We start from the raw sequence: 24,006 nt of genomic DNA on the forward strand, positions 1-24,006 counted from the left end.
TTTTTAGCCTCCATAAAAACAACTCTGGTCAGCTCCCTCATCCACCATCAACACCTTTCTACCTTTTTTTTTTATCTGATGTGTAAATATGAGCCATGATAAATTTCATGCTCTAGGTGAAATAAGAGAGTCCTTTTATTCAATTCATTTTCACTTTACACCCTGTTTTTCTGCAAAAAAATTAAAGGCATTAGGCTTTAATTAGGTGCGTTTTAAAAATAAATCTTGCAGAGAAAAAAAAATGACCTAAAGAAACCTGTGACACAGAATTAGTGAAGCAGTTAACAGTGTTTAACTCCTGGCTCAGTTGAGCATGGAGAAGGGGATATAGTGTATTAATAAAAAGCAAGGCCTACAAATCAGTTTGCCCGGGTTTGAATTCAGTCCCCTCCACTTAGTTCCTATGTAACTTTGAGCACACTATTTAATTCCTCTAAGTCTCTGTTTCAGATGATGGGGATAATAATAGTACCTATTTCATAGCGCTGTTGTGAGGATTAAATGAGACAATACATAAATGAAACACAGTAAGCATTCAATAACTCATGGCTATTACCTTTAGCTTAAAGACTGACTATACAATTCTAAGAGGAAAACTTGGTGCCATTCCCAGTATTTAAAAACCCTGCTTTCTATTGTGAATTGAGGCTCTAAAAAATAAAGTTAGCTCTACGTTTTAGACCAGCGGTTCTCAACCTGTGGGTTGCGACCCCTTCAGGGGTCGAACGACCCTTTCACAGGGGTTGCCTAAGACCATCAGAAAACATATATATAATTACATATTGTTTTTGTGATTTATCACTATGCTTTAATTATGTTCAGTTTGTAACAATGAAAATACATCCTGCATATCAGATATTTACATTACGATTCATAACAGTAGCAAAATTACAGTTATGAAGTAGCAACGAAAATAACTTTATGGTTGGGGGTCACCACAACATGAGGAACTGTATTAAAGGGTTGCGGCATTAGGAAGGTTGAGAAACACTGTTCTAGACAATAGTACTCAGGCCCCGCAAGTGCTCTAGAGCAGGATGTAACTTTTCTAGCTGGCAGGTGCAGATATAGGGATGATGACAAGACACAGACCCAGCTAACCTTGGCAACTGGAGCCACAATAGGCCCAGTAGTTGAAGCCAGACATCCTGGATATGGTTCCCAGCATGGCCACATCTCACACTGAGAAGCTGGGCAGGTTCCTTGATCATGGGGACAATAAAAGCCCCTGTGTCTCAGGTGGCTGCCAGCACAATGCCTTGTACACGATTATCAATAAGGTTAGACACTCTGTACTGTTTAATGGATGAAGTGTATTCACGGGAGTAGGAAAATATTTTTACTATCTTTTAATGTAAGAAATTTTAAGAGTGGTAGAAAATGACATTAGAAGAGTAATAATAATTGTTCACACCTACTGAGTGATGAGTACATGTCATGTACTCCTCTGACTGCTTTCATTTCAACAACCACCTTAATATCCCTATTTTGCAGATGAGGAAACTGAACCCCAGAGAGGTTAAGGGATATACTGCTGAAACACAGCTCTCTCCTGGCTGCTCCGGGATCAGACTTTTCTCAAGGTTCATGCTAAGGAGTTTGGAGGTGGAATTTGGGGAGTAGCTAGAGATTTTCTTTTCATATTTATTTCCCAGCTCAGAACCTGAAGAGTCTTTCCACTGGAAGCTAGAAGAAACTAAAAATCAGTTCACTGGTATTACTAGTCATTTATAAAAATCATAAGTTATAGTCCAACAATAAAATGTCCTATTGCTTGCAGAAATCTATTTAACATGTATGGGGAAACATGGGTCTACTTAAATATTTAAGATATACTACAAGTTCTGAAGAGTCTGGCTCCTGGTTAAAAACCTAGGTGTGATTTTTTCCAACCATAGGCTTTCCCTGGTAGGCCTTACAGGGAAAGCTGCTCTCCCTACAGCACCCCAGGGGGAAGTCTCTGAGGAGTTGCAGCCAAGGTCCCAGGACCCCATGGGTGGCCACTTCTTTCAGATATCTGCATTCCACTTCAGATACCTTCATTCCCAGGTGACTATCTGAGGTCTCAGGCAGAGGTCCTCTGTGAGGGAGGAGCGGGAACCTTGAAGACACCTTCCCCACTCTCAGTTCTCAGTGCTTTTCCACTCCCAGCCCTCCCCCTTCACCCTCCCTCCCCACCCCAGGGCCCATAAGAGGGATTTGCTGAGCCTTTTGTCTTGGATCCCTCAACAGTGAGAAGACCAGCCCCACCTTTGTGCTCATCCACCTGACGCTCAACCAATGTGCCATTCCAGGAGGGAACACGGAACAAGGGGAGTCAGTGCTTTTCCACTTTACGCCTCTTTCTTTTACCATCGCAGCAAGTGATGAAAAGCTTAATTTTTTCATTTTTGGTTTGTTGCTTTAACTGGCTACTCTGACACTTGGCAGCTCAGCTCACTTTCTCCCAGGCTCAGCTGAGCTGCTGACAAGTATGACTTAAGAAATGCAGTATCCAAAACCAAGTGGCTTTTTTCCTCCTAGATATTCAAGTCAAATAGGAGCATTGTGTTCTGCCTGAGTTGCAGCCAGTAACCCTGATGGATGGATTTGACTTACGTTGACATTTCCCCCCATTGGTGGGATCGCCGTAGAAGCCAGATATACAGGTCTCACAGTGCTTGCCCGTGGTCAGGTTCTCACACTTCTCACAGATGCTCTGATTAATGCATTTGCTGTGGCCGTTGCACTGGCAAGCTGAAAGAAAAAGAATTTTTTCTTTGTCTCATTGTAGAACTAGGTGGAGTAAGTTCCACAAGATTTATTTGCAACTAAGTTTCTTATTGCCTCTAAATACAAAAATCATCAAAACGGGTTCACTAAAAACTAGTTTGAGAAATAAGATCAAAAAGTTGAAAAACAGCTAATGTGTAAAAATCAGAAATATACCACAGCAAGAAGAAAGTCCACAGCCATTAAAACAATAGTTTTTTTTATTCATTGTAAAAATAATATATGCTTATGGCAGTTAAATTTGAAAAAATAAGGCGGGAAAATCATATATAATTCCACCAATCAGAGATCACAACATAGTTGTGTTCATAGTAATATTCAGTTTTTATTTTTAAACTTATATCGCAATTATCTTACCATGTTATTTCATCTATCATAAACAAAACTTTAAATGGCATAATGATTTCCATGAAACATAAGAGTTATTTAATCATTCCCTTATTCTGATATTTAGTTTGCTTTCAATTTTTCATTTTTTAGGAAAATAACCATCTTTATATATAAACATTTCCATAAGTGGAACTAGTAAGATCCTCAATGCATACAAGACTTTACAACTACAAAGGCTTAGAAGCCTGGGCCTTTCCGGACTGCTCGGGAGACAGCTGCGCAGGCTGTGCGCTGCTGGCTCCAGGGGCCATTCACACAGCACACAGCCTGTACCACAGTAAACAGAATCTGGTTATGCAGGTCTGTTCCCCCCATTGACATTATATTGCCAAATGATTACCACCACAGCATTAGTTAACACCTGGATCACATCACATAATTACCATACTTTGTGTATGTATGAGAACATTTAAGATTTACTCTTTTAGCAGCTTTTGCAGATTTTTCTTGCTTGATCAGCATGACAGTTTTTTACCAAGTATCTCAGAAACTTTCCACAGCCTTGTACCTGTTCAATTTACCACCTGTTTCTACCCCATCCCTGTAGGTAGTTGAGTTGTTCTATATAGTCTGCAGCTGAAAAACTTAGAAACGACTACATCAGTTATGACTGCACCAAAATTACTTTAGATGTGTGAGATATACATGTTTTTCCTGTGAAGACAAGTAAGTCCTTTACTCAGCCTTTCATATCTATGGGTGCAGAATTCATGGGTAAGGAGGGCCAACTAGATAGCAAATGGCAGAGCACAATACCCACAAAATCTAACATCTGAAATCATTTTTAAAAATCTCTGTTCTGGTTGAATATAAAAAGATTGAATAAATGCTTTCTCTTCCTCTTCAAAATCCCACTTAAATTACAGAAGAAATGTAAAAACAATGATTAAATCAATATGAGTATGGGGTAAGAAGGAAAAGTGCTATCAGAAGTACTGGGAAATACTTCTAAAGTACCGAGGAATTTCTAGAAATTATAAAGCAGAGATGTTCAATCTGACAAGAGAAAGGGGAGCTGAGATACTTGTATCCTCGTGTAAGAGAAGGAGGGGACCGGCAAGTGACTACATGCACTCTACTAGCTGACACCTGAATAATCCAACAGAGGGGCTGGGAACCAGCACAGGCCTTGGGAGGGTGACAGACAGCAGCAAGCACCTCATGTAGCTCAACAGCTTGCTCAGGCACCTGTCCAGCACCGCAGTAGGAAAGAACAGTTCTGTAGGCTGGGCAGGGGAGGGGAAGTCAGCGGTCAGAAATAAAAATCAGGGCAATACCCCGGTTATCTTCAGGTTGCTATAATATGCCAGGATAGGGAGGCACTTGGCACAAGCATGAACATGCCAAATGTATCCGGTACCTGGTCTATTGCTCCCTCCTTCTTCCCCTGAGGGAGAAATGCAGACCACTCAAGAAGAGTCAGAGCAGACCACAACTGGACAGCCCTGTGGCTGGCTGGCTAGCCTCTCCCTTAGGACATCATCACACCACACCTTCACAACAGCTCAGTGTACCCAATAGTGATAACAAATACAAATCAACCTTGAAAGTAACCAGTGTAAACATGAAGAGCAACTAACCCTGAAAAAGGGTTGATGCAAGAAACTTAGAATGAAAAATACTAATTTTAGTATTAAAAAAGGCTTGAGATTATTGTATCCATAAAATAAGAAAGCGAGCTCTGAAAAAAACCTCATGATATTTAGTGACTTTGCAAAATGAAAAAGGATAAAACAAAATTAGACACAAAACAAAAAACCCTCAATTGGTTAAAAAGGAGAATACATATAGCCAAAAAACTACCTTCAAGAAAATATTATGAATAATTACATGCCCCCTCCCCCAAATTTGATTACTGCCCTGGTCAGGTGTCTTGGTTAGAACATCATTCTGTACACCAAAAGGTTGTGGGTGCAATCCATGGTCAGGATACATACCTAAGTTGCAAGTTTGATTCCCAGTAGGGGCACATTTGGGAGGCAAGTGATAGATGTTTCTCTTTTACATCAATGCTTCCCTCTCTCTCTAAAATCAATAAACATATCCTTGGGTGAGGATTAAAAAACACTGATTAATTAGATGAAATAGACAAATTCCTAGAAAAACACAGATTACCAAAACTGACTCACGCAGAAATAGAAAATCTGAATAGACCTATAATAAATAAAAAAAGAGTAAACTGATAATCAAAGATCTTCACACAAAGAAAAGTCCAAGCTCAGACGGCTTCACTGATGAGTTCTATCAACCCTTAAAAAATTAATGCCAATGCTTTGCAAACTCTCATTAAGTAGAAAAAAAGAGAATACTTTCCAACTAGCCAATAGCAGCCTGATACCAAAGCCAGTCCTCACAAGAAAGAAAACTACAGACCTATATCCCTCATGAATATAGACATAAAATCCCCAACTAACAAATTAAATCCAGCAACACACTAAAAAGGATTATACAACATGAGCAAATGGCTTTATCCCAGAAATGCAAGGCTGGTTTAATATCCTTAAGTTAATTAATGTAATACAGAGTATTAATACATGAAAGAAAAAAACAACATACATTATCATCACAATAGATACAATAAAAGCATTTGACAAAATTTAGTACTCATTCATGACAAAAAGCTAGAAATAGAAGAAAGATTTCTCAGCCTGATAGGGCATGTACGAAATACTTAAAGCCAACATCAAAGTTAATGAAGAAAGATTGAATTCTTTCCCTCTAAGGTCAGGAACAAGACAATAATGTTTACTCTCATCACTTTCATTCTACATTATATTGGAGTTTCTAGTCGGGCCAGTAAACTTCAAAAAATGAACTAAAAAAAGGGTATACAGATTAGAAAGAAAAAGTAAACTGTTTTTCTAAGCAGACAGGATGACCCTGTATACAGAAAACCCCAAGGAATACACTTAAAAACTAACAAATAATAAATGAGTTCGGTAAGGCTGCATGACACAAGATCAATATAAAAAAATCAACTATTTCTACGCACTAGCAATGAACAATCAGCAAATGAAATTAAGATAGTAATGTTACCAAAATTGACAAGTTCATCCTAAAATTCAGCTGGGAATACCAGAAACCCAGAAGAGCCATGGAAAAAGATGAATTTGAACCCCTATCTACAGCATATATAAAAATTAACTCTAAAGTGTATTATGACATGGACAACAGTGTGGTGATTGAGGGGGGAAGGGTATAAGGGGGACAAGTGGTACTTGAAAACAATAATATAAAATAAATTTGAAAAAGTAGATTATGGACCTAAATATAGGAGATAAATCTGTGAAACTTTAAAAAGAAAACAGAAGTAAATCTCTGTGATCTTGATTTCTTAGACACAATACCAAAAGTACATGGGATAAAAGAAAACACAACGGACTTGAAACATTTAAAATTTTTGCGTTTCAAAGGATTCTATCAAGAAAGAAACACAGAATGAAAGACGATTGCAAATCATGTATTCAATAAGGGACATTTCTAGGATTCATAAAGAACTCTCATAGTGACCTAATAAAAAGACAAGTAATGCAATTTAAAAATGGTCAAAGACTTTGAATAGACATTTTTCTAGACATGACATACAAATGGCCAATAAGATGCTCAACTTCGTTAGTCATTAGGGAAATGCAAATCAAAACCACAGTGAGATACACTAGAACAGCTATAGTCAAAAAAATGAACAAAAGTGTTGATGAGGATGTGAAGAAATCTGAGCCTTTTTACATCTCTAGTGAGTGTGAAAAATGGTCCAGCTACTTTACACCCTTTGTCCACTTTTGCTATTGGGTTGTCATTTAGCTTTTTTCCCCCCCAAGGGAGGAGGTTTACATACTCTGCAATCATTGGATATAAATACTGCAATATTTTTTTCCAGTCTGTCTCTTGCCTTTTATTTTTGTTTACAGTGTCTTTCCCTTACAGAACTCACAGGGAGCCCTGTTGTTAGTGGCACTGTCTGTAAGGCTCTTGGAGAGGTTCTCCCTCACTAATCTGGTGGTCTCCGCACCTGCCTGGCCTCTCCAACTGTTCTGGAAGCCCATCAGCACATTCCTGAGTATCTACTGAAGGTCTGTATTAAAGGCCAATTTCTCAGGGTTAGTCTCTCAAGGCAGCATCCCCAGCAAATCCAGGCTTTTAGGCCAACTCACAGTCTATTCTTTCTTTAAAAAAAAAAAAAAATCCTCACGCAAGGATATGTTTACTGATTTTAGAGAGAGGAGGGGTGGAGAGAAGAAGGATGGGAGGGAGAGGAGAGGGGGAGGAAGAGAAAGAGAAAGAGAGAGAAATCAATGTCAGAGAGAAATATCAATTGGTTGCCTCCCGTACCCGCCCCAATCAGGGACAGTACTTGCAACCTAGTCTGTGCCCTGACTGGGGATCAAACCCACAACCATTTTGGAGCACAGGACTATGTTCCAACCAAAAGATACAATATATGGTTTGTTTGTTTTTTCTTTGGATAAAGGCAATGATCTAACACAGGTGGCCACCTCAATTATCAAGTAAATTCACAATGAACTATGAAAGAATGTACAGCAAACCATGCCATCAAACCCTCTTACATGAGGACAAATTATCATTCATCTTGAGAACAATATACAATGCACTGTATCTGCATGGCTATTTATTTAAAAAGATGAGATTTCACTTTGCCTTTGCAATCTCCTTAGGGGACTGCCTGTGTGCTTCACAGTCTGCTTAAAGCTTATGCAACAATAAAACCGTCTTCTTTCTTCCTTTTCCACATTTGTGGAAAGGAATTTATGGGTTGGCTGGAGAACTTATTTTTAATTTTTCTCCTAACAACTGCCAAGATGTATTTTTAACTAAAAAGCAAACTGTATAACTATGTTATGTGCATAGTATTTTTTAGTTTTAAAAACACACATATATCTAGACATATGTCAAACTGGTAAAGTTTTTCCCTCTCTGAAGAACTGGAGAAGAGAAGAGGAATTCCAGTTTTTATTTTATGTACATCTGTAATATTTAGTTTTTTATTATGAATTTATTTCATTACTTTTGTAATGAATATTAGCAAAACAACTGGCTTCAAATTCTTAGTATTTTCATTGATATTAAAAATATTTTTCATGTAAAACTATTTCTCCAAAAGTGATGTTACATATTTTGTAAAGGAAATCCATATAAATAATGTAGCTTTCAAGGTCTGTTTTTTTAATCCTCACCTGAAGACATGCTTGTGAGAGGGAAACATCAATTGGTTGCCTTTTGTACGTACCCTGACTAGGGACAAAACCACAACCTAAGCATGTGCCCTGACTGGGAATTGAACCTGGAACCTTTTGGTTTACAGAATGATACTCCAACCAACTGAACCACACTGGCCAGGGTTTTCAAAGTTTTATTCTTTGCAAGTAGATAGCAAAACACTTGATTTTGGCTATACGAGACACCTTACCTGGACAATGAATGAAAGACCAGTTGTATCTGCTGTCCTCCAGACACATGCTGGAATTGAGAAAGGGCTGTGGGTAGAAATGTCCTACAGGGGCCTGAGAAGGCATCTTCACTGGTCCTTGGTAGGAGCCCTCTATGCATTTCCCTTTGCCAGTATTGCTGGGATCAGTACACCAGCCGCAGCCTGGTTGTTCTAAGCAATGGCTACAGGTACAGTAGCCTGAACAATTTCCAGCTGTTTAAAAAAAAAAAGAAAGTTGATTTGAATTCATTATACTTAAATTGCCTTTTTGTTTAACAGATTATTCAACTTCTGTGAGTCAAAATTCCAATAGTCTATTATGACTGTTTAAATGATGTACTAAAATTTAAGAGCCCAATATCTTGCTCTACATGCAACAGGGAGTCCTCCTTTCTCTCTCAATCCCAGGATGTTGGAGGCAGAAGGGACCTTAGAGGTTACCTGCTGGAGGGCACATATGAACAATATGATAGTGAAGGTGAGCAGTTATTTCTGTACTCTGTGATCTATGCTACACTTATTTACTTGTGTCACTGAGCTTAATCCTGTATGAAGGTTCTCATCAGGCAGTCTATGGATAGACTTGTGCTGAAGGTCAGGTCCAGTCTCGCCCATGAAATGTTCAGAGGCTAAGAGCACTGCCTCACAGCAGGAGTTGTCACCCACGCACAGGGCACTAATTAGTGCCTAGAGCTCCCTCTTCACTTACGGGGACAGCTGCTCATGGTGTACCACTCCATACACTGGCCATAAGGGAAGGAGGCCACGTAGGCATTGGAGTCCACACACTGCTTCATGTTGCTGCACCACATGCACTCAGAGCTGCCGCCGGTACACTCTCCACACACCGTCCTCAAGGCACATGGCACCCGGCACTGCTTGTCGCTGTGGTTCGCTGGGAAGTAAACGCAAGAGACACGCTTAGAGCTCCCACCATGTCAGCTAAGGTCAAAGGCTTTTCAGTGTGGGTTTTGACCCACTAGTATGTCATGAAATCCATTCAGTGGACTACACTAAACGAAGGAGAAAATACTGTAGGAAACATTAGAGTGACCATGTACTGTTCGGTCAAGTATATTTATACACATGGGGGGAAAAGACGCTTATCTTTTCAAAGAGCATTAAGGACAGACATGTGGGAACAAGCTAATATTTCCATTCAAGTAGGAGTTTTAAAGCTCCTTATAATATAGCCCAGAATGAACTTCAGCGCTTTTATAACCCACCTGAACATGAAAAAATCATATATTTGCCTACTTTGGGAAAAAAGGACCACAGCATTCATTAAATACACTAAGACACATAGGATCCAAAATGACTAAAAAGCTCCCCTACAGAAAGTTTAGAAATCATATTTTAAGGCAACTCTTATAGTGCTATATAAATTCTCTTCTACACCTCTGTGTTCCTTAAAATATGGTACATCCTAAAATGAGACATGATGTCAATGGAGTCCAGCCTCCCAAAAGTGTCCAAAAAATTCCACCTACTACTTCTGAGTCCCTCTGCAGGAGGAGGACACCTGTCTTGGGCTCGTCAGTGTGCAGCAGGTGCTGCCCCTGTGCCTGCCTTTAAGAACCCTAAACACTGCCCAGAGGAGAGACTCGGACTTGTGAAGCTGCTCAGAATGTTCACTCCTTCAGGACACACGCGCAGCTTTAGCACATTAGGTTTCTTCTATTTCGTTACAGAACTGATCTCATCCTTTTTCTCCCCACCGACAATATCTTCTGTCTACTGTCCCTTTTGTCCCCCACTGTCAGTTCTGATCTTTCCTTTACTTTTATTTGCACTTCTGGTTCTTTCTTCCATAGTATTTCTCTACCAACACCAAGAAATTTACCTTTTATAGAAAATCTCCATACTTTTTGTGATCAACAAACCAATCAATCTCATTGTTAATTAGAATATTAAGTTTTTTGGGCAGTGTCAGTTATTTTTGTTTAGGCTTATGGCTCACACTATGCAAAGCCAGAGACCATTTCCCTCTGTTTTTATAATTCTTGGTTATACTCTGCTTCATATGATTGAAATCAATACTCTGTTTTTCATGAATATTTCACACGTATCAATACTACTATGCTTCCTACAGTTTCTCTTTAAGTGAACTTCCAAAATGCGTAATTCCCCATATACTTACCTGGTCTTTCACAGACACTACCATTGAGTGGGTTGATGCAGGTTGCAGCTTTCAGGCCCCGAGGACTGGGCTCTGACAAGATCCCACAGAACCCAGCATCACTGGGCTCAGATGGCATCCACTGTATTGTACTATTTGTGAATGAGGACATATCTTCCCAGCACCAGTAGGACACATTGATCTTCCGAAGCCCAACCCATGGGGTCAAGGTCAGCTTGGTCTATAGGCAAAATAGACATAGCTATGAATATAATGAATGTCTTGACCAAAACAGGTGTCTAGATAAAAACCATGAAGTTACTTACACCACAAAGATATAGGAAAACCTCCCTATCTGCTGACTCAGCTATGGCACATTAGGAAAGATCATCATTTTTATGTTACATATCATGCTTGGCACTTCAAGTACGGCCATTTTGCAAAGGACAAAAATATAGCTCAGAGAATATATCAAAAATTTCAGAGATGAATGGCAAAACAATAACCAAGGTCCAAAATTTCCACATCCTAAGAGAAATGCTATGAAGAGATGGCCACTCCTAAACTTGGTTAAATGTCTATTCATATATGAAGTCATCTTGTCTATATTTCTAAAATACTGGTTATATGTCTACCCTCAGAATTATTAACCAAGACTATTTGGGGGCACTGACCAGTTCAGATGATTGGAGATTCCCACTTTCAGCTGGGGGGTATTGCCTGGCACTGAATTTTAGAGGAAATAATGTGATAGTAAATCCTAGGGAGAGTCTCTGTCTCCTGCTCTACTGAAATTTCCTTCCAGTTGCATTAAAAAATTCTTTTAAAATAAAAGTACAAAAAAAAAAAAAAAGTACAAAGTTTAGCCCAGAAATGAAAGATATTCCTAATTTTGGCAGTTGTAAAACAAAATGTATGAGGTATTTCCATTTCTGAGAGGAAAAATATGCATATCTATTACAAGAATCTAAAAAAAAAATGCAAAAGTAGTTATTTTTAGTTGTAATGAGTAATATTTATTTTATTTTTAATGCTACTATTTACAAATTTCCTTTGAAATATGTACCATTTTTAAGGGAAGAAAATCATTAAAATTAATGCTTTTTAAAAGTCCTTCAATAACTTCCCTTTGCTTTCATGATAAAACTCAAAGTAATTAGCATTATAGGCGAGGCCTCTTGATTTCTTCATAAGACCCACCTATAGCAATTCCCTCATACCCAGCCTACAGCTCACCCCTCAATTTCAACATCTTGGATATGCGGGTAGCAAAGCACAGAAAGCCCTTCACTATTCACCTTCCCAGTTCACTCCTTCTCATCTTCAGGGATTAACTCTTTCTGTCTATCTGTCAGCCAGCCTCCACCCTAAGGCTAGGTTGGGTACTATTGGTTGTTTTTCCATTCAACCCTGGGCTCTTAGTCTAGACTTAAAGCTTAGCTTACAGCTTAGCACAAGACTATGAATTCCTGTTGCATAAAGGTAGTCCCCGCTAATTTGACTACCCAGAACCTTCTAGAGCTAGAAAACCTGAGGAAGAGAGAAGAAGGACCAGAAGAGAGAATATCTGTGGCCAGCTGGGATAGCTAAACCTTCTAACCAGCTATTCTTTGAGATACATTAAATTGGGCGTCACTGGTAATGAGCAAAACCATAGCCATTAATTTTCTGAGGGAGTGACTATCAGGTAAGATCAACAGACAGCCAAGGACAGAACACTGTAGAGACCCATATTTGGGGTCAAGTGAAGAGAAGCAAGCAACATGAGCAGTCTGCTATGGAGGTTATGAACCTGAAAAAGGTTTAATAAGGCAGGGTAGTAAGAAGCTAGGAAAATTCCTTGGCAAGTGGAATAGGGAAACCAAGGTGATCAAACTGGCTGAGCAATTTACAGCCAGATACAGAAGGTCACCTCCCTAGGGATAATATCTATGCCTCAGCTGTATTTCAGCTCCAGCCTCAAAAGCAGCAAAACTAGGCGGGTACTGCTAGGACGAGCTGCAATGACTGACAACCTTGTGCCCTGGCACTGACCAACCAGTAGAAACCACGACCCGGAACTGGAACACCTGGAAAAATGATGAATATTTTGCTGAAACCTTCCCCTGAGACATCCCCTAAAATTCCTGCCTGCAAGAGAGAGTTAAAAGCCCTCAAGACAGCCCTGCCTGGTGTGGCTCATTTGGTTGGGTGTCTTCCCACAAAGTGAAAGGTCACCAGTTCAGTTCCCAGGAAGGGCCCACGCATGGGTTGCAGGTTCAGTCCCCATCAATGTTTCTCTCCCTCTCTTTCTCCCTTGCTTCCTCCCGTCTCTCTAAAAATAAATACATTAAAAAATCTTTTTATTTTTTTTTAAAAGCCCTCAATAAAAAGGAGCCAGGGTGCTTTCCCTCTGGGAAGCACACCTATGCTGCTCCCTGCCTCCTCTTTTTCCTCCACAGGCACTCATCTCCTAAACTCTAAGGGAGCTCAGGAGACTTGCAATCAGGGGAGCAATGAGCAGCGGTGGCTGATCCCTGGCTAACCCTTGAACCTGTCCCCAAGGCCCCCTTTTCTCTCACTTCCTAGTGCTCTATAGTAGCCTGGCTCTCTTGCTGCTTCTTGCTAAGGCCTTCCGTGTTTCACTGTCGCCAGCTTTAATAAAGGTACCCTCAGAGTCATCTGGACTCATATTGTGAAGTCTTTTCTGCATAAAGTCAAGAACTCACACACTACCAGCTGGCCCTAGGCAGACCCATTCAGGGCCAGGTTCCCTGGCTGGTAACATCAAGATATAAAATATCGAATGTGGCCATAGTGTCCCCTGGGGTAACCAACATTATAATGTATTATCAATGCTTAAGTGTCTACACTACACTGAGGTTGCACTGAAAATAAAAGAGACTAATTGGAGAAAAGTAATATAAGGCATCTCCTATCAACTGAGGAATGGCCCTCCAGGTGGTATACAGAGGCCACATGTAGCCAGGACCCAGGCTGTGCCCCATGTCCTCACCTGAAGAAGGCTACACCTGAGAAAGTACTACCTACTGCTTCTCCCTGCTTAGTGAGAAGAACGTTCCCCTCAGCCTGCTCTGTACCAAAGTGAGCGCTATTAAGAGCTTGGCCTTGTGAGTATCTACTTAACTGAGAATAGGAGCACCGTCTAGGACTTTGGACTCAAAAAGACCAAATGTGATTGTAGAATGACAACCACAAGCCACATCAGAGCACTGAGCAGATGGGAAGAGAACTTGGGGCTTATCTGTGCTTAGAAACTCTTGATAGGAATGTACCCTTCCCTTTTGGGTTGGTCAGGCCTAAGAAAGATGCAAATGTTTACTCCTTACAGTGATGAATATTAAGTCATATTACACACTATAATAATACCTGAAACCTGAGAGACTGGTGGCTTAATTCAAACTAACTAAGTAGTACTGACATTCCCTTCCCTCTACAGCAGGACCTAGGGATAAAACAGATACAAAATCACCTACTGCTGTCACAAGAATATGTGCATATGTATTTACATTACTAGTCAATACACATGTAATTATTCAAATATAATTTAATAGATATGATTAATAAAGTACTAAAATTTTTAAGAAAAGAAAGAAGGTATTAAAGGAAGAGATTAACAGTGCAGGTCCACAGTCTGTTACATAGCACTCCTGCCAAGCCCATCACAGAAAATCTGCCATCATGCCCTCAGTAGACAGTGGATACTAGAAACTTGTGTTCTGAGGATTTTAACTCACCATGCTCTGAGATGACTGCATTATTCGCAGCTGCTTAATGACAAAGTCTACTTTCTTCTGGTTTGTAAGAGAAGCCAAATAGGCATTGTGGTTCCTACAGGACAATTTAGCGTTGTCATAAGTCTCCTTGGCTGTAGTAATTTTCATACATGTGCTCAGAACCAAATGCCAGCCACTGCCACAGATAGTTTCTTTTGTAAAGGAGGGAGAGAAAAACAGTTTTAGAAATCACACAAAACTACTATATTACCAATTTAAATTACCAAAAACCTAAATGGTTTTCGTGGTCTGTGTTTCAGGTACTTATTAGGATGTAGTGAGAGTATCAGACACATTACTAAGGACCAAATACAGAATACAAGAATTTTAAAAATTCTTATCATAGTCATATTTCCTGGATCTCAAAAAACATATCCTGAGGTCAATCCTCCTGTGTCTTAGAAGAAAACCCTTGTTTGGTGCCAGTGTTGGGTTTTATAAATCTCCTTTTGAAGAACAATTAGAAACAAGACTAAAGTTCTAAGAGCAGAAAAATGAATATACATACTGGAAGGATGGGGTTAAAAACTGCAAGAATGGAAATGAGTTGGTGAATGAACAAACTGATGGTCTTCAAAGCTACTGTTTTCACATCAAATGAAAGGTAAAATCAAATGCACAAATTATCTCAAAAGTGAAATGAAAAGATCCTTTTAAGGGAAAAAAAACCCCAAGGTGATACAGCTGTAGCACAACAAGCAAGCCCGTGATTTGCTACCGTGACTGCAGGAGCCCACCCAAAGCACTGCACAGAAGCTGTGAATACTTCCTGGAAGACAGTGAGCAAAGCAACTTCGCCAGAACCAAAGTACCCTGGAAACACCATCAACAATGTTCATTAATAGTCGATGAGATAAATGAAAGGTGCCATGGGTTAGGGATCATTTAAAAGCAGGTAAACACTTGCTCCTCAAAATGTGGCATCAGTGTCACCGCTTGTTGAAATGTAGATTCTGGGCCCCGCCTAGATTTGTACCAGAATCTGACTGACGGCAAGATCCCCAGGTACTCTGTTGTGCACTGAAGTTTGAGATGCAATGAGATAAGGAACAAGCCCACTAGTGCAAGATGAGTCACCTACTTACAAAAGACATGCACAGGAGCCTGGTAGAGCCCAACTGCACATGCCCCAGATGTCGCACAGAGCCATAGAAATCCCCCTTCCTGGATATCTTGGTTGAGCAAATATATCCTAGGTTCAGTCATGGCGGGGTGGCCTCAGGCCCCCTAACTCATCATCCCAAACCTCAGAAATACCATAAGTTAAGGTATTTGGGGCTTGAGATCACCCCAAGAGGTGCTGTAGACACAGGCACCTCTCCTCTCCTTGTCAGAAGGTGCTGACAATCTAATCCCAGTGGTCAAAAGGAAGCACTCTTCATTAGGTGCCCCGTAGACTGGCTGCTGAGACTGCTGCATTCTCTTCCCAGGTTTCCACAGTAGAGCGGGGCGAGGACAATGGAATGGGCTTGATGCTACAGAGTCAAGTCATCATTTGATTCTCCAGAGCAGCAAACGATGTTTCACTTCATTTCAAAGGATGGTAGGAGCATACTTAAGAACCTTATTTTTGTTTTTAAAAATAACCACCACAATAGCGGTATGGGAGATGAATGAATAAAATGAGCTTGTCCGCTCCTGATGGGTTTGATCAAGGCTGCACAGTACTGGAGGCATGTGTGTGAAGTCTTTGGATCCCCCCCCCCAAACACACACACCAAGGCACCCCTATAAAGCCTACCGGGCAGGGCAATGCACTCCTGGTTCCGGGGCTCCCACTGGCAGCTCAGGTCCAGGGAACAGCTCCTGCAGCTGGTCTTCTTATTACAGTAGTACATGGGGTTATCCTTGGGGCAGTTCTCATACCTGAAAATGGAGATCTAGAACACAATGGACAACAGCTTTTCTCATATCCACAGAGAGAACTCATGGTGAAGACAAGCAGAATACTAAAAATTGAATTAAAGAAGCAAACTGCAAATTGATAAATAAACAAATAAGATGCATATGAAGCTGCACTGCAATGAAAACACTTCAGTGAAAGGTTCTGTTCACGGACCTGCCTTTACCCGGCAAGGAAGCAGTGTGCTCTTAAATACTATGCTTCAACCTGCTCATCCATAAAATGGGAATGTTGAGCAAAATGCTTTTCAAATGCCTCCCAAACAGGCTAAAAGTTTTATATTTTATAGACTGCTTTACAGACTAACAAAGAATGTCTGATAAACTGTCCAAAACTTTAAAAACTGAGTCATCATCTTTGTTGCCTTATAACTTAAATAAAAAATTACAAATGGTGAATATTAATTATGCTGAGCCAAGATATAAGACAGGATTTATTTCCACAATTCAGTGTGGCTGCTACATACACCTGCCTCACTTTTAGTCTCAAGTTTTAACTTGCTTCTAAACCCTTGCCCAGGTAGAGCTCACTAAGCCTCACAGCAAGGCTCCAGTATTGGCCTCGGCGTGCCTAGGGAGTGAGGAGTACTCAAAACACCAGTCCTTCCTTCTAGAGCACCACAGGTCAATCCCGTGACAAGGGCCTTTGGTGTCAGAATGTATATAGCATCCCTTCCCAAAAGAAAACCTGAGCAATAGTAAAATTCAAATTTACACTGAAGGTTTTAAAAATAACACTGGGCCAGTATTCACACTGCACACATTACAAGCTACACATAACCCCACTCTGGATGGTTCCATCCTCTGAAATCCTTAAGAAACAGCCCCTGACCTGGCCTTCCGTGCAGCTGTGGTTCCTAGGGACGCAATACTCGCTGCACCAGTGGCAGTCATTGGTGTTGGCCGTGCAGCTGTAACAATCCGTGTGCTGGTCACATCTGTCATGGTCAAGAGCTATGAAGAGAAGAAAAACTCATCAATTGTGACAGCTTCTCCTCAGAGAAGTCACAGGCCGTTGCGCTGCTGACGACCACAATCTGAGACTAAGGTAAAAAAAAAAGGTAACAAATGTTGGGAAGTAAAATTAGGAGTGCAACGAGTAGGAAAACACATCAGTGAGGTCAGGTTAAAATATAGATTTAGAAATAAGTCAACAATCTGAAAAAACACTATTTTGTACACACTGCTCCTACAAAAGTACACAGAAAGTGAAAAAGAAAGGCTAATTTAATTCAACAACAGCGAGATGAGATGGAAGTAGCTCTGTTTCTTTAAATACTTTTCTTTCCAAGAAAAAAAGCAACTACCAATAGAATGAACACCAGGAGCTTCCCAGGAACCAAACTAAGTAAGGTAGGAGACTAAGCCATTACTCCCAGCTACAAACACAAGGTTAATTTGGGCACAGGAGGCACCACAGAACCCCAAAGGAGGCACTAGGCTGGCCTGCATTTTGTATGCATATATGTAAATCCAAGAGTTTAAGTCTGAGAACTTCTGGGCAACTATAGACCTGCTGCATCTCCTATTGACCCTAAATAGGTCAAGGTCAGCAGCAGAAGAGAGGCTGCACACACATACTGCCTCACCTGTTGAATCACTCATGGACATAGCACATGATGAAATCCATGGATAAGAAAAGGCAAGGCCCATTCTCACAGACTACAGCATCCTGCTCCTTAGGTTGTTCTTCCTGCCCTGGTCATCACCCCAAGGACTGAGCCCAAACAGAAAGCAGAGTGAACCAGAGAGGCGACACTTGAGATGAGTTAATATAAAATGGGTTCATATTGAACCACCTAAGCTAAGTGAATATTATTTCCTATAAACGTACACATTTAATTTTAACTTTAAAAAATCTGGTTAAAAAATAACTATGTCATTGGTTTTATTCCTTTTAGGAGACAGGGACTAACCTTACCAGGTTCTGGTCATCTCAGTTCTCTAGCACTCACCAGCCAACCAATGAAGCTACAAGGTTGCCTGGGCGTTCCTCCTGAGAATATATGTTCAGCTTAAGAGTGAAAGCTGCCTCTATCCACCATAACTCTCATGATAACTGCTATACCAACCCTAATAGTTAAGGAATTCAGGCAACATACTTTAAATTAAATGAAGTGAACAAATATTCTGCAGAGACAGTTTTCTTACTCTTTTTTTTTTTTTTAACTGACTTTTAAACAGAGGGGAAAGGAGGAAGAGAGAGAGAGAGAAACATTGATTTGTTGTTCACTTATTTATGGATTCATTGGTTACTTCTTGTATGTGCCTTAACTGGGGATCGAACCCACAACCTTGGAATATCAGGATGATACTCTGACCAACTGAGCTATGCAGCCAGGGCACATTTTTCTCACTCTAATGGACTTTCTCACATATTACTTTGCATTTTGCTAAATGTCAGAGCATAAAGGTAAGATAGCTAAGTAGGCAAGAGGAAGAAAGCTTGGAAAGCACAAGAGGTAATTCTAGAAGCAGGGATCACGACTCAACCTCAGCAACTATTTATCATACTATTACTGCTGTGCTGAACTAGAGAATCTAGAAAAGAATAGTACTTTATAAAGATAGCAACTTGACCCCTATCCACAAGAACAATCAACTCGAACATAGCTTTTTAGGGTTGGCCCTCTTCATCTCACCCTTAACATTAGAACTGCATAATGCAAAATGGTAGCCACTAGCCACAGGTAGTTTGTTATTTAAATTAATGAAAACTTTAAAAAACTCAGTTCTTCAGTCACACCAGTCTCATTTCAAGTGCTTTATAACCACATGTGGCTAGAAGCTACCATATTGAGATACTGCAGATATAGAACATTTCCATCAATACAAAAAAACTCTTTGGATTGCATTTCCTTAAATCAAATGCAGCCAGGTTCTGGAGCTGATATGCAAAGTCTATGCAATGCCAAGGAGTTTTTTGTCTCTACGATTTGCAGACAGTTTGTTGGAGCCACATGGCAGGTTCCCACCTATTATAAAGATGTTTACCAATCAATTTTCCATAAAGTCTTTGCGTAACTTATTACTGGATGTTTCTGGGTGATGATAACATGAACCTAAAGAGTGTATATATGCTAAGTGCCTTCATAATTCAGGTAAAATGAGATTTCAAGTTAATTACATTTTAAGAAGAGAAAAAAAACATACTTCTTTTAGAAAAGCATTCTGATTTTAACTTTTCTTCTTGTGCTTCTGTTGCCAACTCCCAGGAGATACACTGAGATGACCTTGTGTCCCATACACACTGGATGCCGGGTCCTGCCGCTAGACAAGCAGCTTCACTTTGGTGTGCTTCACACCGTTCCGAGGTAAATACCAGGATGTCACTGAGGAGGAGACTATTGAAACCACCAAATATATACATGGTGCTACCAGAGAAAAAAAAGGTGGGGGGAGTAGTTTACTGAAAACTTATACAAACAAAGGCATGATATACTATTTACCACCTTCAAACAAATATTACGTATCAAAAGTCCGGTATCAAAAAACATTCTTATACCCTTCCATTCCAAATTCTAACCTTTCCTGCTGGTCTATCCTACTGAGAATAATTCCAGTAATTCACATACTCTTTATAAAACTATATTAAAAAGTTCTCATGATAACATAGTGATTTTTAAACATGATTCCCTGGAGTATTTTAACAGCAGGGTAAGTAAACATCTCTTAAAATTAAACACATAATTCTAAGTCTACATATTCTTAAATATTAAAAGTAAATATGTATAATTTTAAAAGCATAAAATCTCCCTAATTAAAGCTGTGTAATGACTCATACACCAATAAGAAACAGATAAAGTGCACATGAAAATTTAGGACATAGTAAAAGTGGTATCTTAAATTAGTGCAGAAGAGATGGACTTCCCAGTAAATGATATGGAGATAACTAAATAAACATGGAAAAAGATAAAATTGAGTCCATTTCTCTACACCAAAATAAATTCCAAATGGATCAGAGAACCACTTCAAAAAAAAAAAAAAAAAAAAAAACGAAGCCACACATGGATTAGAAGAGAACATTGGTGAGCTACTCTATAACCAAGAAAGGCTGCGCCACTGGGCCCTGCAGGACACCTACTACTATATAAGACTACTCTACCAAGTCTGGGAGACCTAACAGCTCTACCTAATACATAGAAACAAACATAGGGAAGCAGCCAAGATGTGGAGAAAAAGAAACAGGTCCCAAGTGACAGAAATCTCTAGAAAAAGAACTAAACAAAATAGAACCAAGCAAACTACCAGATACAGAATACAAAGTAATGGTTGTAAGGATGCTCAAGGAACTTAGTGAGAACTTCAACAACATGAAAAAGGGCATAGGAATCATAAAAAAGAACAAGCTAGAAATGAAGGATGCTCTAACTGAAATGAAGAATAATTTACAGGGAATCAATACTAGAGTAGATGAAGCTGAGAATCAAATCAGTAATTTGGAATATTAAGGAAGCAAAAAATACCCAATCAGAATAGCAAAAAGAAAAAATACTGCCCCCTTCCAAAAATGAAGATAACATAAGAAGCCTCTGGGACAACTTCAAGCATACCAACATTCTCATCATGGGGGTTCCAGAAGGAGAAGAGAGTTAGAAATGAAAACCTTTTTGCAAAAACAATGACAGAAAACTTCCCTAACCTGGTGAAGGAAGAACGTAGACATACAAGTCCAGGAAGCACAGAGAGTCCTAAATAAGATGAACCCAAACAGCCCTGCTCCCAAGACATATCATAATTAATATGAAGAAGGTAAAGAAAAAGAAAGAATCTTAAAAACAGCAAGAGAAAAGCATTTAGTTACCTACAAGGGAGTTCCCATAGACTTTCAGCTGATTTCTCAACAGAAACTTCGCAGGCCAGAACAGAATGGCAAGAAATACTCTAAGTGATGAAAGGCAAGGACCTACAACCAAGATTACCCAGCTAAGCTGTCATTTAGGACATACAAGGTCTGTCCAGAAGGTATCCAGCCATGTAATATGAAAAACAGATACATTTATTGAAGAAGATACAAGAAACATTGTACACAGGACAATGATGCCTCAGTCCCCTACAAAGTAGGCACCTTGGGACCTCACATAGTTCTCCCAGTTGCCATCAGCTGCCCTGTTGTATTTTCCTGAATCTCATTAACAGGCTGAAATATCTTCTCTTTCAAAAGTGATTTTAGTTTTAGGAAAAGCTAGAAGTTGCAGGGTGCCAAATCTGGGCTGTAGCGGGGCTGAGTCACCTGGGTGATTTGATGTTTCACCAAAAAACTCTGCACAAGACGTGATGCATGAGTGGGTGGTTGTTATGATGAAACTGCCAGTCACCACCTGCTCATAGCTGCAGCCTTCTGAATCATCTGAATAGTTTGCACAAAGGAATGTTCAAGCTTAATGTCAAATGTGATGCAGATTCATTGCTCTAGTTGCTTATTTTGAATGCAACAGCCACACAGTACACATGTTCACACAACAGAACCTACTGCCCCCACTGACAAGTAAAGTCATTGTTCACGCATGCACATTCCAGGTCACATGCCAGGTCACATCAATGTGGTGCAAACTGTTCTTGTTGTATTAATAATGGCTGGACTTTTTCCAGACGGACCTCGTATAAAGGACTCCCAGGACAAGAAACAACTAAAGGAGTCCACCACCACCAAACCAGATTATATGAAATGTTAAAAGCGTATTCTTTAAGAAGAGAAAAAAAGATTTAAAAAATGAACAATAAAATGGCAATAAATATATATCTATCAACAACTGAATCTAAAAAATAAAAATAAAAAAAACAAACAGGCAAAACAGAAACAGACCCATAGGTGCAGAGGACATTTTGATGATTGCCAGATGAGATAGGGGTTGGGGGGATGGGTGAAAAAGGTGAAGAGATTAAGAAGTACAAATTGGTTGTTAAAGAACTGTCATGGGGATGTAAAGCACAGCACAGGGAATATAGTCAATATTCTAATAACTATGTTTGGTCACTCCCGAGTCGGACTGCACAGCCATTCTCGGCGGTGCAGATAGACTCTTAAGAAGCTACACCATCGTCTCTTGAGACGGACGGCTGCCGACGATGTTTGGTGCCAGGTGGGCATAAGATTTATTGGGATGACCACTTAGTAAGCTATAAAATGTCTAACTACTGAGGTATACACCTGAAACTAATATACTATTATATGTCAGCTGTAATTGAAAACAAAAGATTAAAAAATAATAATAATAAATAAAATGAGAAAAAAATTATGAGGCAACTGGGAAAGTTAAACACTGATTGAAGACCCAGTGATATTAAATTACTATTCATTTTTTAAAGTGTGATAATTGCATTATGGTTGTCCTTTTTAAAGGTGAAGTAGAAACAGTAATAACAGCATAAATAAAAATGAAAAAAATTAGTAACATGATTAGGCTGTTTAACAAATCAAAAGTCTTTAAAGCACACTATAAAAAACAGGTTTACCCTTATATGACAGAATCTTCATCAGGGGCAGATTGATGAAGATCTCTGTTACTATAGGCCAGGCATTTTTGAGCAATGCAATGCATACTTCAGATTATCCAAGACCATAAACTTGTTCCATATGAAGCTTCACAATCTCCCCTTCTCTGTTTCCCTACCTTATCCCCCATCTAATGTGCCCTCTCTCTTTTTTCAAATCTCCTTACCACTCAGAGCTAAGTACCGCAAACAACAGCAAATGACAGAGGACATAAGACAGGAATTGCACGTAACTTTTGTGGTCTGATGCATTCAGACAACACCAAACACAGCATACCCCTACATGCTAACAGAAAATATATCAACAAACACAGCACTAGAATTAATTCAAATAAACATCAAATATTTTAAATATAAATCAGGAAATTCATAACTATATAATTCTGTGAAAAACTAACAGGATGAGAAAATCCTGCAAATAATATGTAAGTCCAATTCCACTTCTTCATATTTTATTTAATTTTAATTTTAAACACAAGAGAAAAGGAGCAAGCACTTTCTTTTCCAGTTACCTGTTGTGTAAGACTGCTGAGTGCCCGAATCTGTTGACATGGTGGAGCTCTGGTCTGGGAAGCACTGACCAGCGGTCACAAGCTAGGAGCAAGAAAAACACATTTCAGATGAGAGTGCCATTCACCATCAATAGGAACTGGCTTTTTTGTTGTTGTTTTTTGGAAAGAAGACTGCAACAAACACAACCTCATAAAACATGTCTCCCACTTTTTCTTAGTCACACCATCATTTCTGGGGTAAAATGCCGCAGCAGCAGGGCATGTAAGAAAGGCAGAACCATAAGGCAATTCTAATTAGTGAATGCATCCAACAGTCATGATACCCACATCACTCACTCTGTTGCCTATCAATTTCACCCACCAGAATGTTTTTTAACTTAAGCATATTTCATGTTTTTCCAAGCTTGTGTAAGTAAAACATATGGGTTCCATAATTATTTTCCCCTCTATATTGACCTGCCCGAACAGTAACTCAAATAAGAAAATACAGGTGAAAAATTAAAACTAAAAGAAAAGAAATCAAATTATTTTTTTAAAAGTCCTTTCCTCAGTCCTTAACATCTACTTATTTTCCTTTGTTTTGATCCATGCTAT

General features: G+C 39.5%; 1 protein-coding gene across 4 annotated transcripts in view; it reads right to left on the reverse strand.

Moving 5' to 3' along the window:
• ATRN (attractin) overlaps nt 1-24,006 on the reverse strand; it is a 147,388-nt gene that overhangs the window by 65,166 nt on the left and 58,216 nt on the right. For all 4 annotated transcript variants that reach the window (XM_090286101.1, XM_090286102.1, XM_090286104.1 and 1 more), the window contains exons 11-19: nt 23,413-23,494; nt 19,559-19,779; nt 17,238-17,359; nt 16,245-16,383; nt 14,465-14,655; nt 10,749-10,968; nt 9,318-9,503; nt 8,588-8,821; nt 2,599-2,736 (exon numbers count right to left, since the gene is read on the reverse strand). In XM_090286101.1, coding sequence (XP_090142227.1) covers nt 2,599-2,736; nt 8,588-8,821; nt 9,318-9,503; nt 10,749-10,968; nt 14,465-14,655; nt 16,245-16,383; nt 17,238-17,359; nt 19,559-19,779; nt 23,413-23,494 — 1,533 coding nt within the window. The remainder of the gene's footprint in view (nt 1-2,598; nt 2,737-8,587; nt 8,822-9,317; nt 9,504-10,748; nt 10,969-14,464; nt 14,656-16,244; nt 16,384-17,237; nt 17,360-19,558; nt 19,780-23,412; nt 23,495-24,006) is intronic.

This window comes from Furipterus horrens, unplaced genomic scaffold (assembly GCF_987537825.1).
Source record: "Furipterus horrens unplaced genomic scaffold, mFurHor1.1.pri manual_scaffold_8, whole genome shotgun sequence".
In the NCBI taxonomy this organism is placed as follows: domain Eukaryota; kingdom Metazoa; phylum Chordata; class Mammalia; order Chiroptera; family Furipteridae; genus Furipterus; species Furipterus horrens.